General features: G+C 41.3%; 2 protein-coding genes across 19 annotated transcripts in view; one reads left to right on the forward strand and one right to left on the reverse strand.

Moving 5' to 3' along the window:
• The window catches only part of Zzz3 (zinc finger, ZZ domain containing 3), a 67,354-nt gene extending 51,647 nt beyond the window's left edge, over nt 1–15,707 (forward strand). For 5 of the 16 annotated variants that reach the window (XM_017319423.2, XM_006500857.4, XM_006500855.4 and 2 more), the window contains 9 exons: nt 1,660–1,807; nt 1,894–2,009; nt 2,526–2,597; nt 3,491–3,592; nt 4,184–4,279; nt 4,872–5,024; nt 8,701–8,835; nt 10,750–10,850; nt 11,135–12,362. In XM_017319423.2, the coding sequence (XP_017174912.1) occupies nt 1,660–1,807; nt 1,894–2,009; nt 2,526–2,597; nt 3,491–3,592; nt 4,184–4,279; nt 4,872–5,024; nt 8,701–8,835; nt 10,750–10,850; nt 11,135–11,279 (1,068 nt within the window). In that variant the 3' untranslated portion in view covers nt 11,280–12,362. Of the gene's footprint in view, nt 1–1,659; nt 1,808–1,893; nt 2,010–2,525; nt 2,664–3,490; nt 3,593–4,183; nt 4,280–4,871; nt 5,025–8,700; nt 8,836–10,749; nt 10,851–11,134 lie in introns of those variants that run through there. The other 11 variants (NM_001346655.1, NM_001080755.2, NM_001355673.1 and 8 more) reach the window with 6 other exon arrangements.
• Nucleotides 15,696–17,452, reverse strand: part of Ak5 (adenylate kinase 5) — a 205,592-nt gene continuing 203,835 nt past the window's right edge. The window contains exon 14 of one of the 3 annotated variants that reach the window (NM_001081277.2): nt 15,696–16,897. In NM_001081277.2, coding sequence (NP_001074746.1) covers nt 16,829–16,897 — 69 coding nt within the window. In that variant the 3' untranslated portion in view covers nt 15,696–16,828. Of the gene's footprint in view, nt 16,903–17,452 lie in introns of all 3 variants that reach the window. The other 2 variants (XM_011240115.3, XM_006501440.4) reach the window with 2 other exon arrangements.

Genomic DNA, 17,452 nt, shown 5'->3' on the forward strand with positions numbered 1-17,452 from the left:
CCAAGTGAAGAGAGCTAAGCTTTCATTGGCTGTTTGGCAAGAGCGGGTTTGCTTATTCTGTATCTGTTCCCCACCCTATTACCCTCTGAGGCCTGGTACAGAGGATTGGTTGGTTATTAACTGCCTTTGTTTGGGTTGCATTTGCTACTGAGTTAAATAAGTAAATGCTTATAGGTACAACACAAAAATTTATTTTAAACATATTTAAGGTTATGATAACCAAGTCTATGAAGAGAAACTGAATTTTATTTAATTCTGTAAAAGACTTTTTTTCTTAGTGTGAAACTGTTTTCTTTTGAAACTTTAATGTTTAACAGCGAACCATGCAAACTCTTAAGTGCATCAAAGTAGGGAGCCCCTAATTGATCAGTATGTCAATAAACATAAGTACAAAGTATGTGTGTGGGAGGGGGTCTATCACTGAACCTCACTCAGTGTATTTGAAAGGCTTAGTATCAACATCGTGTGAAAACATGCAAAGCTAAATCTGAGTACCTCTGATACAAAGTAACTGTGAGATGTTATTTGGTTAATCAGCACACTGTTCCTTTCCCTGGTTTCAGAAAACACTGCATTTCATAGTGCGTACATCATCTATATATTGGCTTGTTAAAAACTGGCTTTTAGAGCTGTTGCATTGTACCTTCTCTGTTAAAATAGCATTCCCCTCGGAACAGCGTGTGGTGGTACACGTTTAGAATCCCATCATTTGCCTGACGCGGGAAGGTCAGGAGTTGAAGGTCATCCTCACCTATGCTGATCCTGTCTGAGGTCATCCTGGGCTGTAAGAGAGACGTTCAAGAAACAAGATAAAACGACCCTAAGCAACCCAATAATAAACACATGGAAAAAAACCCATCTTTTATTATTATAAACAGTTTGAGCACAAAGATGTTCTTAAAATGACAAGTTCTGGCAAGTTAAATTAAAAGTGTTAGAGAAATAAGTAATAATGTATTAACTTTAATCTTGGTTTATTTGTGTTCTGGTAAAAACATGCATTTAGTTTTCTAGTTGCAGGTTATAGTTACTAGATTTATATACAGTTAGCTATTTGCTTGTTTTTCATTTCTAGGTTTAATTTAGAAATGTTTTAAATTCAGAAAGAGATGTGTTATTGAACACCTTAGCTTTACAAAGATGAGCAGGTGTGTATTAAAATCCACCTACTCAGTAAAGATTCAAAAGTTAGGTTGCTTTTCTTTGTCCTAGATTTAATTTAGAATTTTAAGATGTCATAATTTGAGCAAGAGATGTAACTGTGGTTGTAGCACATGCATGTTTTGTACAAGGCCCCCAGGTTTGACCCCCAGCACTTTGAGAAAGAGAATGTTGTCATAATGATTATGTGGCAAGGGTGAATAGCCACAACCTTTAGGCTAACGTCACATTTTGTGTGTCTCATCATTTGTTGCATCTGGCACACTCACTGTGCTCGTTCTTAGAGCTGATAGGTGTTTGGTGTGGTGTGTGTGTATAAAGTTGCTGCCGGTACACTCTGCATCGCTGCACACTATATTACTACCACGTCGTATTTAGCACTCTATGAGTAGTATTTACAATGTGCCTATTATAACACATTTTGATTTTACCTATTTTTGAGTTAAATGTACGCTGTCACTCTGATATTTTTATTTTGTTTTGTCTTTTTTGTCCCAGGCTGACATAGGGCTTCCATACCCACAGAGAGTTGTTCAGTTACCTGAGATCATGTGGGACCAGTACACCAATAGCCTTGGGAACTTTGAAAGAGAATTTAAACACCGCAAAAGACATACTAGGAGAGTTAAGTTAGTTTTTGATAAAGGTAAGAACCCACACGATAAGAATTTAATGAGGAAAATGTCTTGTAGTGTCCTAATTGAATAATTGTGTGTATGATTTGATTTTTAGTAGGGTTGCCCGCTAGACCAAAAAGTCCTTTAGATCCTAAGAAGGATGGAGAATCCCTTTCGTACTCCATGTTGCCTTTGAGTGATGGTCCAGAAGGCTCCCATAACCGTCCTCAGGTAGGCAGTGTGAGACACCTGAATAGCATGAAACTGAACGGTGTGCTGATTTCTGTTCTTAAGCTGAAGACTTGTTTACTGACAAACAATGAGAACATGAACTTTCAAGTTAAGAGGAAACCTAAATCTGCCTTCAGACTGGTAGCCACGACTCTTTTGCTGTTGTTTATGCCCAGTTTTCTAGTTGCATGTTCTTATAAGATGTAACTTGTGCTGGTCACATTTTGGGGTTTTATGTATTTTAAGTGGGCCTTGTGGGTGCTGTTCCTAGTCCCAGTGCACTATAAAGTGTGACCAGGATTTCAGATGTGGCCTTGTCTCAGTTGGACTGCTAGTTTTCAATTTGAACCCATGTTTCCTGTGTCTAGAAAGGAGTTACAAGAATATGGAAACAAATTCAGTAAATAGGTGATGTATATATTAAAAATTACGCAAAGATGTTTTGAAAATTCTAAAGGGTGTTCTTTGAGTATACCCTTGTATTTTCCATTTACCTAAAGCCCTTTTTATATGCAGATGATAAGAGGTCGCCTGTGTGACGACAGCAAGCCCGAGACCTTCAACCAGCTGTGGACTGTTGAAGAACAGGTGACACATGCACGCTTCTTGATTCTTTGGGCTAAAAGGAAGTCTAGACTGTCACAGCGTTGTTAGGCAAGCGTTAACTGTTGCATTTCATTCCTTTTGCATTTAATTTCTTTAAATTATGAGTTTAAAATATTTAGAAGTACTTATAAACCTTTTTGTATTATGAATTTTGGGTTTTGAAGACAAATTGTTTGAGAAAAAAACCTGGGTTTGAGAAGGAGGGTAGACATGGATGATACTCTTAAAAGCAGCTGTGAGAAAGAAAAGCCTCAAGACAAGCAAAGCTGTTATCAGTTGCATTTTAATTTCTGTTGTGGGGGAACTGAGAAGCTAGACTGGCATTCTTGGAACATTTCCTGTGTGTTCCCTTCAGCTGAATTGAGGATTGTATAAAAAGCCCAGGAAGTTTGATTTTATGGATTAAATGTTGTGTGTCTCAGGGTTTTAATATTCACTCAGGTGCTTGAATGACAGATCACGCAAAAGAGGAAGAGTCTCTTATTCCAAATCCAGTGAATTTGCATGTTTTCTGTTAAAGCTGAAGGGAGTGTGTTCAATCAAGAAAAGATAGTTGGGAAGCGGTGTTCACTGAGATGTATACAGCTCCACTATATATCTCCTCTGACTTCTTGTGCTATTTTGCCACTGAATTGAATAGAAGCCTTTATAAGGGTTTTTATAGGTGTCTCCTCTAATCTCACTTTGCCTGTGGCACCTTAGCCTCCTACCTGGAACGGTTCCTACCTTGAGAATCTCTAATAACGTGATATGACATCTAGAGTTGGGAAAGCTTTACTGTGTTTTGAATGAAATGTGAGTGTATTTATTCAGAAATCCAGTATTTTAAATGGAATCCTTTATTCCATTAAAATTTGTTCCTGGATTTGGTGCAGAAAAAACTCGAACAGCTACTCCTGAAATACCCTCCCGAAGAAGTAGAATCTCGGCGGTGGCAGAAGATTGCTGATGAACTGGGCAACCGGACAGCCAAACAGGTGATGGGAATGGCTGCGGACTGAATGGTAGATGGTTTCCCACGGACAGTTGATAGCATTGCTAGCTGTAGTGTATCAGTTTTAAACTGATTAGCCCTGCTTACTTTTGTGTCACTAGCTTGAACAGCATAAGTAACACTGCTTAGTGTCAATGTAAAACATTATGCATGTGCGTGTGTGTGTGTGTAATATATACAAATTATATATACACACATGTATTTATGTATGTATTGGACCTTGCCTCTCTTGAGTGTTTAGTGAGTGTGCTGACAATGTCCTTTTTTGTTAGACTGTGCTATTGGATTTTGTGGCATTTCATTAATACCATCCCTGATTGTCTTGTTTTCTTTTCTGTAGTACTGGCAGATAGGGCTTCCTGTGTGCTCCTCGGTGCTCACCAGGAGGAATGATTGCTTAGCTTTGGGATCAAACAAATGGAAATTGACTTGAATTGGTTTTGTCTAGGTTATAACTTATAAATGTCTTTGATGGCAATTTAAAAGTTACTTCTTAATTTAATTGTTAACCACTTAAAGCATCTCAAATATCAGATTATTTCATTATGTTGAAAGAGCCGTCATGTTTCTTTAGGTCGCCAGTCGTGTACAGAAGTACTTCATAAAGCTAACGAAAGCCGGCATACCAGTTCCAGGCAGAACACCTAACTTATATATATACTCCAGAAAGGTAAGCAGTCCACACGGCCAGACCTCAGCGAGGGTCGCTGAGCTCAGAAGTGCTGAGCGCGTGAGTTTGTTAAGCTGTGCTCCCCTTGTGCTTGCCATTTCTCTGTAGGCTGTACATGAACCAGTGGCTCTTTCTGTGTCTGGTGTGCACTGGTCACGAGTGGTGTCTGTATGAGCGGCTGCTATGAGGGTTGTGCCACCACATAGATGTAATCCAATTCCACCACTGCCCTCACCTTGGAACTCCACCTCCTCACGCTTATAATTGTGTAGCTCCCAGTTGCAAGGATTAAGTGATAATGCATAAAGCAAGTAGTCGCTCCATGTTAGGTGATTGTTTATACACTCAGGTAGTATGGAAACTTCTCTCTCTTTCTCTCTCTCTCTCGAGAGCGCCCCCCCCCCCCCCCCGTAGTTATTGTCTGGCTTAGATCATTTTATTTTCTTTGATTTTTCAGTAAAAGTTTATCATAAGAGTTGAGTGTAGCCAGCATTGAATGCTCGTAAATGGTGGGGTATATGTATGGTTTTGTACTTTTGATTCTGTTAACGATTTTCCACTGTCCCAGTAAAACACTTGTTTTCTCCTCTAGTCCTCAACAAGCAGGCGACAGCACCCCCTTAATAAGCACCTCTTTAAACCTTCCACTTTCATGACTTCACATGAGCCACCGGTGTACATGGATGAAGATGATGACCGGTCCTGTCTCCATAGCCACATGAGCACTGCTGCTGAGGAGGCCTCAGTAAGTTACTTGCCTGGTTTTTATACAGATGACTGAACAATACACAGTAAATAACTCTCCGATTATCCCCACTCTTCAGGGGGTGCTGACATGTCCCCTTTAACTCACAGCTTAGAGTTAATATAGAGTTAATGAACTTTAAGTATTCTTTTGTGGAAAATTCAGCATAGGCATAAGAAGGCAGAGTAGCCCGGTGAACCGGGATCCGTTACTGAGCTTCTGTGATTGTCACCAGGCCATAGTTTACACATCTTCTTACCCGGTTCTGCTTCAAGTTATTTTGGAGGGAGTTCCAAACACCAAATTGAGGTTTCTGAGAAGGTAACTTCACATGGAGTAGAATATTTGCTCGCTCTCACTCAGGGCCCTGTGCACACTAGCAAGCACTCTACCAACTGATGTGCTACAGTGTGTGTTGCAAGGACTGAGTCCTTTGTGTCATTTAACTCACTCTTCTGCTCTGAAGTTTCTGTAAAGTGGTTGATTCCTTGCTTGAACAATATATACTAATACTCTGATTGCATAGAATCAGAGCAGGAGATTTTAATGATAGTTGGCAAGAAAAGATACTCCTTTCTCTTAGATAACTATGTAGTCACTGTAAAATTTTTCCTATGGAAATGCCTAGTCTTTAAATTACAGCTTGTGTGTGTGATTTTGTACTTTGTGATTGTTAGAATGACTCGTTTGAAGAAATACTTACCTAAACATGTTACGTAATAGGCTGTGCTGGGAGTTTGATAAGGAGTTGTAAAAATACATACGTCTTTGTTCTTCTAGATCTTGGGCTTGTTTATTGATCACGTTGATAAATATTTGTTAAAGTCCTTCAAAGGAATAAAAGGAGCCTTCATAGTCATTTAAGAGAGATACTTAGTTTAGAGAGAACGTTTAAGAGAAAAGTGTTAGTGACGATGGTGCCATGTGAGTCACAGCTAAGGTCACCCCCATTGATTCTCGATGGCCTCCCTTATGCCAGGTCTCTGGCTCGTCCTGAAGATGCCCCCCTTCACCCCATCATTGCTAATTTCCATTTATTTTCTTGGTATCTAGCCATCTCTCGTGTCCTAGGCCTCCCCACACATATGTAGAGGATGTACAGCTTGGTCTTCCTGTGGGTTCCCAACAGCTGGAATGGGATCTTTCCCAAAAGTTGTAGCCTGTATGTGAGATATATTCTAGCCGAGACACTTTGTCTGAGAGGAAGTCACAGAGACTTGAAGGGCCAGAGTAGGGGGATACCCAGGGAGTTCCCCACCTGCTCAGAGAAGAGGCGGGGGGGGGGGGGGGGGAGTGGGGGGGTGGGATAGGGGAAGGATTGTGTCTGGGCGGGGGAGGGTATGACTGGGAGAGGATGTAAAGTGTAAAAGTAAAAAAAAAAAAAAAAATATATATATATATATATATATATATATATATATATATACACACACACACACACACATATATATATATATATATATAAGCCATGTGAAAGGGGTGGCAGAACATTTAAAACAAGCACTCAGTGGTAGCCACTTACCAAGTGTATGCAAGGCCCTGGCTTTAATTCCTACTACAAAATTTTTTTAAAAGTTGACGAAATAATGTAATAAGTTAAGTTAGATTTAACTTTTTGTTGGTATTATTTATTTTTAAACAGTACTAATACAAATCATATTGATTACTGTTTTGGGAGACAGTCCCTCTGTGTAGCCTAGGAACGTCTTGAAATGATAATTCTACGTCAACATCCTTAAATCTAGAATTAAAAGTATGTATCGTCATGCCTTTCTGATCCACAGAGCTGTTTAAGAATATATTTATGAGTCTTGATAACATGTATAGGTTTCTCTTTCCAGAGATGCAGCAGCTAGAGAAATTAAATATGCATAATTTATTCCTTAGTTTGAAAAATCTGTATTCCACCTTAGCCTTATTTGAAAGTTGTTCCTTTTTTAGGTAACATTTGAGATAGTATAACTTAGAAAACTATGTTAATAAGTCATTTGTGTTAAAGTACAGTCTCAGATCTTCCCCGCTCCACTACCTGAAACCATGTCGACAGCATTCTTCCAGCTCCTTGTTCGTACCCACCATCCTTCATTTTGTCTGGACAGATTTGACAAAGTAAACACGCAGGTGGCTTCCATATCTGTAGGATCTTTCTGCGTCTATGGAGCTAACCCATCTGTACTACAAATGTGGAGACTTTATAGCAGTTGCAGAACTGTGAAATGGAGGAAAGATGCTGGTGGAGCGGGAACTGCAGAAGCTTCTATGCAGTTGAAGACCTTGAACCTGACTCCTACCTATATTCAAAGCTGTAGTACTAGTTAACAGACTTGAGTCTTGACAGAATCAGTTAGATAATGCAGGATATTTATGTCTTGGGCAGCCGGGTGTATCGTGAAATGAGGGTTCAAGTCATCCACTAGTTAATTAATTTCACTAATTAATTGTATGCTCTGGAGCAGTCCTTACAAGTTCTATAAGCATCCATTTCCTTAATGTGAAGCAAAGAATAGTAGTTAATAACAACTGATCTGACAGTGGCTGAGGGAGATGAGATTTTTATCTTGTCCAGGATTGAGAATTCATGGATCTTGGGCATTGGATTCATGGTGCATTTAGGAAACTTGTAACCATGGGGTCAATCATTAGGATGCAAAGGATCCTAGGTAGCAGGGCAAGACTGGGCAGATACAAAACCAGGATAGTGATTAGATATCTCAGTAGGCTTTTGGAAACCAGGATGAGGTGAGACCTCACAAGAGAAATGGAAAGCGGCATTGTGAGAGACTTATGTGCTGTTTGGGAGCAGATATTACTGTGGGTCAAGGGTGTGGCTTTTGGAGTAGGAGCCAGAGAAAGGTTGGAGGTAAGATCACTGTAGTGGAACTGAGAGCAGAGAGCTGGCAAACAGACGATCGGACACTAGGAGAGTCTTCGCCTTGCCCAGCATAGTGAGTGGTCTTCATTGTCAGTCACTGTTGCAATGAAATTGCCGGTCAGTTGTAGAGTTGGGGAAATCAGTACTGAATTTTACATCTTGAAGTCAGTGTTCTATGAACCTTTTGAAGTATTTATATAGTCCACAGTGTTTCCTAAATAGTGAAAAGTGTACTGTCTTGATCAGCTATTACAAATGCAGAGTATACAACAAGGGCAGAGATTTTTTTGCTTGTTCAAAAAAAAATTACCATGTTTACAGAGGCAGGTGTGAAAACTGTTAGAGCAGGGAGAGGTCAGGGTGAGGTTTCTGAAGCAGCAATGGTGACAGTAGGTTTTGAGACTGTATGTCAGGCCGAGTCACTGCATATCCCTTACACTGTGAGGCACTGTAGCTCATCTGAGCCTTAGAACAGTAGTGAAAGTCCTGTAAAATTGAAGGGTGGGCTGAAAAGATGGGTCAGTTTGTAATGTGCTTGCTGCGTGGCACGAGGACTTGAATGGGCTCCCAGCACCCATGTGAAAATGTGAGCATGATGCATGCCTGTAAACTCAGTGCAGGGGAAGCAGACACAGAAAGGAGCTGTCAGCCAGCCACTCTAGCTGATGTGGTGAGCTCACACACCAAAAAGTACTAGCGTCTTCAAAGTAATAAATGTCAGTACAAAAATAATCAGGATTCTGTCTTTCACAATTAGCCCATTTTAATTATCAAGCTAACACTTTTATATTTGGTTTTTAACAGGATGAAGAAAGCATTCCTATCATATATAGGAGTTTACCTGAATATAAAGAACTATTACAGTTTAAAAAGTTAAAAAAGCAGAAACTTCAACAAATGCAAGCAGAAAGTGGGTTTGTGCAGCACGTAGGCTTTAAGGTAAGGAACTCGTGTGGTTTGTGAAAGGATGAGGGCTTCTCTAAGCGGCTGCTGGATTATCCAACTCTGAAATCTCCTAGCACCGAGGGTTTTCTAAGTATTCTTTTATACATACATGCAAAGGTGGTGGTTGCACAGGCTGATGTTCTTTGTGGAGAAAAACACACTCATTTGTTGAGCGTGTGAGTTTGAGGCCAGCCAGGAATGTGTAGTAAGACTCTGTCTTAAAATCCTAGAGATTTTATGTAAACAGATAAAATAGCTGAGCAATAGCTGAGCTCACCTGACAAACACCTCTGTAAAGTAAGAAAGAAGCTGTGTGAGGAGTTTAAATAATCCTAAGAGAACAGTAGGGAACAATTGTAAGGGTTTAGAACAGAGAATAACATGAAATTTGCATTTCAAGAGAGTGGGTTTGCTGACTTCTAGGAAAGTACCAGATTTAGAATAACAGCTCTTAATTGTTCACTATTACTAACATTTTTAAAGCAATTTATTGATCTATTTTAGTGTAGTTAAAAATATGTAAGTGGAGTGGGACTGGAGATGATTCTGGTCTTAGTGTGGGGACTGGACTAGAAGGAGGTTAGAAACAGACAGGTGGCATCCTGGAGATTCTTCTCAGGATACCACCAAAGTGTGCCCTGCTTGCACTAGGTGGTACTGGGAAGGCAGAGACTGGCAGGTTTGTGTCATTGTGACTTTATAATGACTGCACTTAATTAGGTTGGAGAAAGTTGCAGCAAGACTGTAATGCGATGTTGCTGTTGGCATGTGATAAAAAATGTTGATGCATGCTGTGACTAATTAATTGCTGGTCATTTGGAGTAACCCTTTCCTCTAGACCCTTCAGTGACCTTCTCCTTAAGGAATTTTCATAACTGGCTTCTAGTTTTTTGAGAGGAAACTGAGTCTCCTTATAACTCGGCTGTAGATCTCAGTGGTGGCTTCTTAGGTAGTGTGTTATCAGAGAAGCTAGGAATGAGATTTACTTTGTGCTTTATAAGGTCACTGTTCTCGCCGGGCGGTGGTGGTGCACGCCTTTAATCCTAGCACTTGGGAGGCAGAGGCAGGCGGATTTCTGAGTTCGAGACCAGCATGGTCTACAGAGTGAGTTCTAGGACAGCCAGAGCTGCACAGAGAAACCCTGTCTCGAAAAAACAAAAAAAAAGAAAAAAGATCACTGTTCTATTGCTGTGAAGAGACATCATATGGAAACTCTTAGAAAACATTAAGGGGGGGGGTTCTTACAATTTTAGAGTGGGAAGCAAGCTGGCATAGTGCCAGAGCAGTAGCGCTGCATTCTGCTCTTCTGGCGGTGGGCAGAAAGAGACTAGGGCACACCTCCTAATCCTTCCAAAATAGTTCCACCAATCAGAGACCAAGCATTCAAATATAAGCCCCTATAAGCTGTTCTCATCCAAATCACAGTCCTTCAGTTTCCAACATTCTACACTGAGACAGTCTTGCAGTGCACTGCCCTATGGAGAACAAGCTGTGCCTGCTTTCTTGTCATTGTAGGCTTTGTTCTTTGGGATCAATCTGATAACTGTCTAGAGAGGACTCTAACACTGAGTGTCTGCTAGTTCATGCCCAGGGCTGTTCTAGCTCTCTGTGAGTCGGGTGTTCACAGTTGCTCACTGGTTTCAAGCAAATGTTTACTAGTGGCAAAATACTCAACTTTGAGGTGATTGGCTTAAAAACTTCTTGGATAAATGCATGGGCATTTCTCATTTACCAGTAGTCTGAGCTTCAGTGGCTGGACCCTTTATCTATTCCACTGGGACTTCTGTCTGACTTAAGCAAGTGTGTTATATCACAGCATGGAGGGAGGGTATGTCTTTATCATATCATGTGCTTCCTGGTAGAAAAGAAACACAGCCAAGTACTCTTCTGAGTTTCTGTCTGTTGCAGTGTGATAACTGTGGTGTGGAACCTATCCAAGGAGTCCGGTGGCACTGCCAGGACTGCCCTCCAGAAATGTCTTTGGATTTCTGTGACTCTTGTTCAGACTGGTAAGTGTTTTATTTCAGAAACAGTAGACTCAAACAGTGAACTTTATTTCCAAACTTGTTTAGTTAGAGTGTAATTGTTTATGCATTAGATTTTATTCTAAGCAGTTAAAATCTTCCTTAAATCACACCAGATCTCAAGCAACTTTCTGTTAAAACTTTCTGAGAGATTAAGTGGGAAGATTTTTTAATGGGTAAATCAAAATGCATCTGGAGTCGTGTAATAATGAAATGGGTCTGGAGTCATGTAATAATGAGATGCATGTCTGTGTGTTTTTTACTTGCAGCCCACATGAAACAGATATTCACAAGGAAGACCACCAGTTAGAACCTGTTTATAAGTCAGAGACGTTCTTAGACAGAGATTACTGTGTGTCCCAGGGCACCAGTTATAGTTATCTGGACCCCAACTACTTCCCAGCCAACAGATGACATGGGAGAGTGTCGTCCGCACTAGTCCTCGTCAACACGCAGCAGTGGCATCATGGTTAATGGTGTGCACGGTTTGGACACTCACAGCATGAGAGCTCCCCGAGTGTTCTCGTCCAGTACAGCTCTGCACTGTGTGGCTGTAGATCAGCAGCTGAACATTCCTGGTGAGCCGAGAGGTTCCCTGGTGAGATTTTCACCACTAACCTAAAGCCTTGTAGGTGGTGGTGTTAAATGGGTGAGGTGGAAACAAGAGCACGTATTAATGCCAGAGTCAATTCCAAAGGTTTAAAAGACCTCGGTCATAAATATGATAATGAAAGACAAAGTATTTATATTAAATCAGTTTAGTAGCTTTCAGTTTTGTGAAGATAGTTTTCAGCGCAGAAACAGACTTATAGATGAAGTTTTAACCAGTGATGGTGTTTGCTTCTAGGATGTGTACTCTAAAAGAACTCACTGTCTGGTGGTCACTGATGGCCTGTAGTAGACTGGAGCTGCTTAACGGTTTGATACCTAACTTCTAATCACGATGACCTGTCCTTACCAAGAGCAAAGCAAGACATAGCTGTGGCTTTGCTTCTGTAACCAGCTCATGGGGTGTGAATGTCATGAAGTTGTCTCGCTGATATATTTTTAATGTCATGTTATATGAGATGATCATGTGATGTGTACAGACTATGTTGAGAAGTGCCAGTGGTAGTAACTGTAAAGTCTGACTCACACCATTAATCCCTCTAAAGTACACAGCCTTCTGCCTCTGTGTGGAGTTGTCAGTACAGCTCGTCAAAGAAAACTGCCTAATATAAAAATCATATATATGGTGATAATTTTCCCTCTTTTGTAGTCTGCACAAGATCCATAAAAGATTGTATTTTTATTACTATTTAACGAGTGATTAAATGTAGTCTGCACAGTGAGCAAGAGTTCACAATTCTTTTTATACTGCTGGATTTTGTTGTGCATCATTTAAAACATTTTGTATGTTTCTTATCTGTGTATACAGTATGTTCTTGAATAATGTTCATTTGTCGGGAGAACTGTGAGAAATAAACGATGTGGATATGTTTGTTTATATCATAGAAAGCTTGTTGTGGATTCCTTTGGGTCAAATTTTGATTTTTTTTCAACAAGTGATAAAAGTAGAATTTATTATTTAAAAGTCTGTTTTTCATCTGTATTTGCTTTCTGTTCTTTATAAAGGGTGAAGATGTATTGTGTTAGTGTTCTCATGTAGCGTGCTGAAACACTGCACAGTAAGGGTGCTGACTAATGTCCAGATGTGGAACCTAAATAGAAGTCAAAATATTATTCTAGTACTTTTTCTTAATAAAATTAAGTACCTATGTGTTGAAACAGGTGGTTTCCAAAAGTTATCAAAAAAAAAAGATAGTATATATCCTATGGTAGATTGAGTATTAATACTAGTCTAGCTTTTAAAATTGTTTTTTTTTTTCCTGTTTTTAAATTCAGGGAACATTATTTACTAATTTTTTTCAATACTCAGCAAGGTATTAAAATCTACCCTGAATTTTTTTAATTAAGAAAAATACAGAATTTTAAATATAGAAAAGAGAAATTTAAATAATATATTGATTATGTATCACTGGTCATATTGATACAGTCTATTGTACTCAGAAAAGTTGACAGGTTTTTATCTCTGAGCTATTAGTGAAGGAGAGGCAGTTGAACGATGTGTCTCTACACTAAATCCTCAGTGCACATGCCGAAGGGCTTCCGTCCATCTGCAATATGCAGGACAGTTGCCCCTGTCTGTATAGAAATAGTACCAGATAGTTGTTCAGATCCATCCAGAAGTCCCATAGAGGTGAAGTACAATGTGGAAGGGTATGAGCGGTACGGTTGTAACGTCATCAGGAGCGAACAAGCCTACTTGAATGCATTTTAAAGCTGAGATAGTAATGTGGATTTTTCCTGTTTGAAGAGAAAATGTCTTTATTTGGATTTTTCAGCTCTAAGCACACTGTCCCCATGGCTTGCTGGGAATGATTCCTGGTGTTGTATTTGAGGGTTGCACAAGTAGGCAGGTTGTTCTTTGCAAGAAGACTCTCACTGTCTCTTCCAAGGCTGCTGACAGTGGGACTTGAGAAGCTGTGTCTTCAGATCTCTTAGTAGCACAGATTTGTGGTATGTGATGCTCAAGCTGTTTGCTATAATTGGAGGAACATTTAATAACGGCGGAAGTGATTGCTCTGAGGTTAGGGAGAGGAGTTTCCTTTAACGTGAGGCACCAATAGTAATTAATTGCTGATTTAGCACCTACTGTGCACAAAGCAAGCATGTGGCAACTCATTGGATTCTCAACCAACGAAGCAGGTTCATTTATTACCCTGTTTTCATGGGAGATCTATCCAGAAAGAAATTAAATGACTCACTCAGGGTCATATTGGTAGAGAGGTGATAAGACTTTAACCAAGATGGATCATTTTGTCACACTTGGTTTCCCAAGCGTTTTCCATGCCTTTGTTCTCATGCAATGCTAGAGTACAAACCTGAGCCATGTCCATGTTTGTAATACAAGAGAGAGGCTCGTATGTGGCTGGAAAGTGCCAGTGTATCCCACCATTGTGACTCCTGCGAGCACACATGGAGAACCTCTCCATGGCCTCTCGGTAACCTGATCCCATGGAAGTCCTTGACTTCCCCCCCTCCCCCCCAGTTCCATTAAATCACAGAGCACAGCTACTGAGATGGTAGGAAGGGATTTTAAAGGGTGACAGAAAATGGCACACCACTGTAATAGGTAATTTCCCTTAAACAGCTCTGTGAGATATGCTGTATAAGCTTTCTTACTCTGGATAGCCAGGGTTAAAACCCACTAGTCTTTGTGCACTGGAGGAAACCGGTAGTTTCCAGTGCATTGTCCTCTTTACCTCTAGAGTCAAAGAGGAAAGGTTACTGCCCAGCTTCAAGGGTTTATGTGTCTGTTAAATGGATTGATTTCTGAGAATTGTGTCGTGTTTTGCCTCATGAGAACAGTTCACGTCTGTGTCTCTATTCTCTGACTTTTTTTAACGAATTCTCTATATTTGTTGGTTATGTGACCCAGTATTCTGGTAAGTTACACTCTTTCTTGTTTAGAGAGGACTGGGGTCCAGTAGGTCACTAGGTGCTAGTGACTCTACAGGTGGTCCTGTGACATGCCCTGGAGGACAGCCTTTGCACCCAGCTTTACATGTAGGGTGTGATTAGCCAATCAGATCATGTATTGTGGGTATGACTCTGTCATGCTTGCTGTGACATTTTGGGTCTTATTTCCAGTTGGGGAAGTTAAGTCCCCTTGATTGAGTTCCAGGAACTAGTTACTGACCTGAAGCCTTCCCAATCGTATCTGTGACGAAAGCGAAGGCACTGAGAATGAAAACAGAAGTGACAGATGTGAGGACTCCAGTAAGACGAAAGCCAGGCTTTGTGGAGCTTGGAAACAACCGTGTGCAAATAAACCATGTGAAAGAAAATGCTATTTGAAGAAAAGTAGTGCCGTGGAGCTCTGTTGCTTTAGATTGAATGGCTAAGCAACCGTCACTGGCAGTTGTGGGAGGTAGCAGTGTGGGTCAGCTTTCGAGAGGACTCAAGAGCTCTGACGCCATTGGTAAGGACCTGGAGCCAGGGACCACCTAGGTTTCCCTGGGCAGCTTTGAAGACAGGCAGTGTGTGTGTGTGTGTGTGTGTGTGTGTGTGTGTGTGTGTCATGCATCAACTAGGGGGCGGGACGAGGCAGCACAGCCTTGAATGCAGGAGTTTACACTTGTGTTCTGAGGTTGTCTGCACACATAACCTTTTGCTAGGCAGAAACCGCTACAGTCCATTCATATTTTAAAGTGTAACTTTATGATGTCACTTGGAGCCATTCATGTGGGCGTTGTGTGTCTTAGCTGTTCTGTAGAAAACTGACTTGCATTCCCGGGTACTGATTCCTGCTGAAGTTTTCCAGGCTGCTTGCCTGCATGTCTGCTGCCTCGTCCAGAGCTGTGGGTGCAGAGCTGCCAGTGTGTGCTGTGTGTTGGGTTGTCATCCTCTAGTACCACTTTCCATTCTTGCTCTAATGTCCGTGCTCCCTGTCGGTTACCTTTGGGGCAGTGTACGCATTTCACAGCCATGTGAGTGGGGGCGTGATGTGCCCTTTCTGGTAACAGAGGCCTAATTGTAACCAAAGAACTTAATTTCTTGTCTAGCACACACTAACATTTCTGTTTAGGAAACAGTGGGAGGGAAAAAGAAATATGAAAATGACCATGTATCATGAATACATTAACAACTTCTCTGTAATAGCTCAAATCTGGTCTGTGGCCAAATCATATAAGTGGATCATAATTTTAACCTATATACTGTGTTTGTTTCTGTTTGGAATGAAAGCTTTCATATGCTTTCCAGAATGATGTGAGTTACAAATAAATAGAGAAAGAATCATCCTGGCTTCCATTTATTTCATTTGTACATAAATGTTTTGAGGAAAAAAAATGATTTTAAAAATACAGTTGTGTCCTGGAACCATACCAGTGTTTGCTCACTCATTGAGGAAAGAGTCATGCAAACCAAACTGAATGTGGTGGTGACCGAGTGCAAGATGCAGGGGTTTCAGAAGACACAAGCAACTCTGCACAAAACACCCACGCTTCACGCTGGGATGCATTTACTCACGGAGCAGGCCCTTGACACAGGCACAACACAGGCGCTGCCGGACACCGTGTTCTAGGCGTGCCCTCCCTGGCATCGGTTGAGAGATTGTTCCTTCCTTTTTATTTGGCAGTATGTCAGGGAGTAATTGTCTCAGATCAAAACTACAAGTTGGTTTTGTCCAGTGAGTGAAGTAACATCATCTCTCATTCTTTTAAATGATCTCTGGTCTCTGGTACTAAAGTACATAATTGCTGAGCCGAACTGCCATGTGGAGAGGAGCGGCTTGTAGGCTTGGCCAGAGTTGTTAGCATCTATGACACTGTTCAAAATAGCTAGTGTCCCAGAGTGGGTGGGACTGATTGTCTGGGCTTTGCTCTCTAAGAGAAGCTGATCAATGCCATTTTGAAATATTTCTGTCAGGTTCCACTGGCTTGGTACCTTGTATCCCATAGGACATTTAAAAGGCCCACTAGGGCTCCGGGCCCTCTCATGGATGGGAACTGAGGAAGCAGCCAGTACCAGATGAGGTGTCCAAGCCTGTCCCCATGCTAACAACCCACATCAGGGAGGAACAAATAAGCCCATGAGAAGGAGGAAGCTGTGATGGAGAAATAGGGATATGCTGTCCCTGTGTGGTGGATCAGACTGCAGCCGGCCCTGAGGCAGGGCTGGAACAGGCAGATCCCACACTGCTCTTTTCATCCAAAGACGAGTGCCAGAGTGGGGACAATTGCCAGCACGAGAGAAAGGTGGACAGTCCGAAGTGTACCATGCATGATTTCCAGAACCTCTCAGGAGATGAGCTGGGAAGGACACAGCCAGCGAGAATGGGTGGGGATGGGGACAAAGCGAAAGGTGTTACGGGTGAATTCCATGTATTTCTGTTTCCACTTAGTTGTGCATTTTCTCCTTCAGAAAACAGAGTCAATAGCTGTGCAGAGCTGAAGAAAAACTTGCTCTGGTGTTCCCTCTGCATTTACCTGTACTTGAAAGGAAAAGAGTTATTAACCTTCTGACTTGCTTTTAAATATGATCATTTTTAAAAAATAAACAAGGTTACCTGCTTCTGCCCACTAATAGTGACCACTCCCCAGACCCACCGACTAGAGTGAAAAATGATTGCTTAAAAGGCAGGTCCCCATGTGGTTGCACATGCCTTTACACAGAGCACTCAGGAAGCAGGGGAGAGTGGGTCTCAGTGGGTTGAAGACCAGCCTGGCCAGGCAAGGCTACACGACGAGACCCTGTCTTCAAACTAAATAAAATGTATAGCACTATATTAAAATGAGAGAGCGTCACTACACATTTATTAAGATGGCCCAACCCCCAAGGCTGACGTCATCAAAGGGCTAGGATGTGAAACAACCAGAACTCTTCATTGCTGACAAAACTAAAAAACTGGCACAGCCACTTGGAAGGCATTGCGGTTCCTTCAAACACCCCTCCAGCAGCTTTGTTCCACACTGTTAATCCCAAATACCCCCAAACCTGCACAAAGTTACATAGGTAAATGTCTAGGTCACTCAGCATTAAGA

The sequence above is a fragment of the Mus musculus genome, chromosome 3 (genome assembly GCF_000001635.26).
Source record: "Mus musculus strain C57BL/6J chromosome 3, GRCm38.p6 C57BL/6J".
NCBI classification, from domain to species: domain Eukaryota; kingdom Metazoa; phylum Chordata; class Mammalia; order Rodentia; family Muridae; genus Mus; species Mus musculus.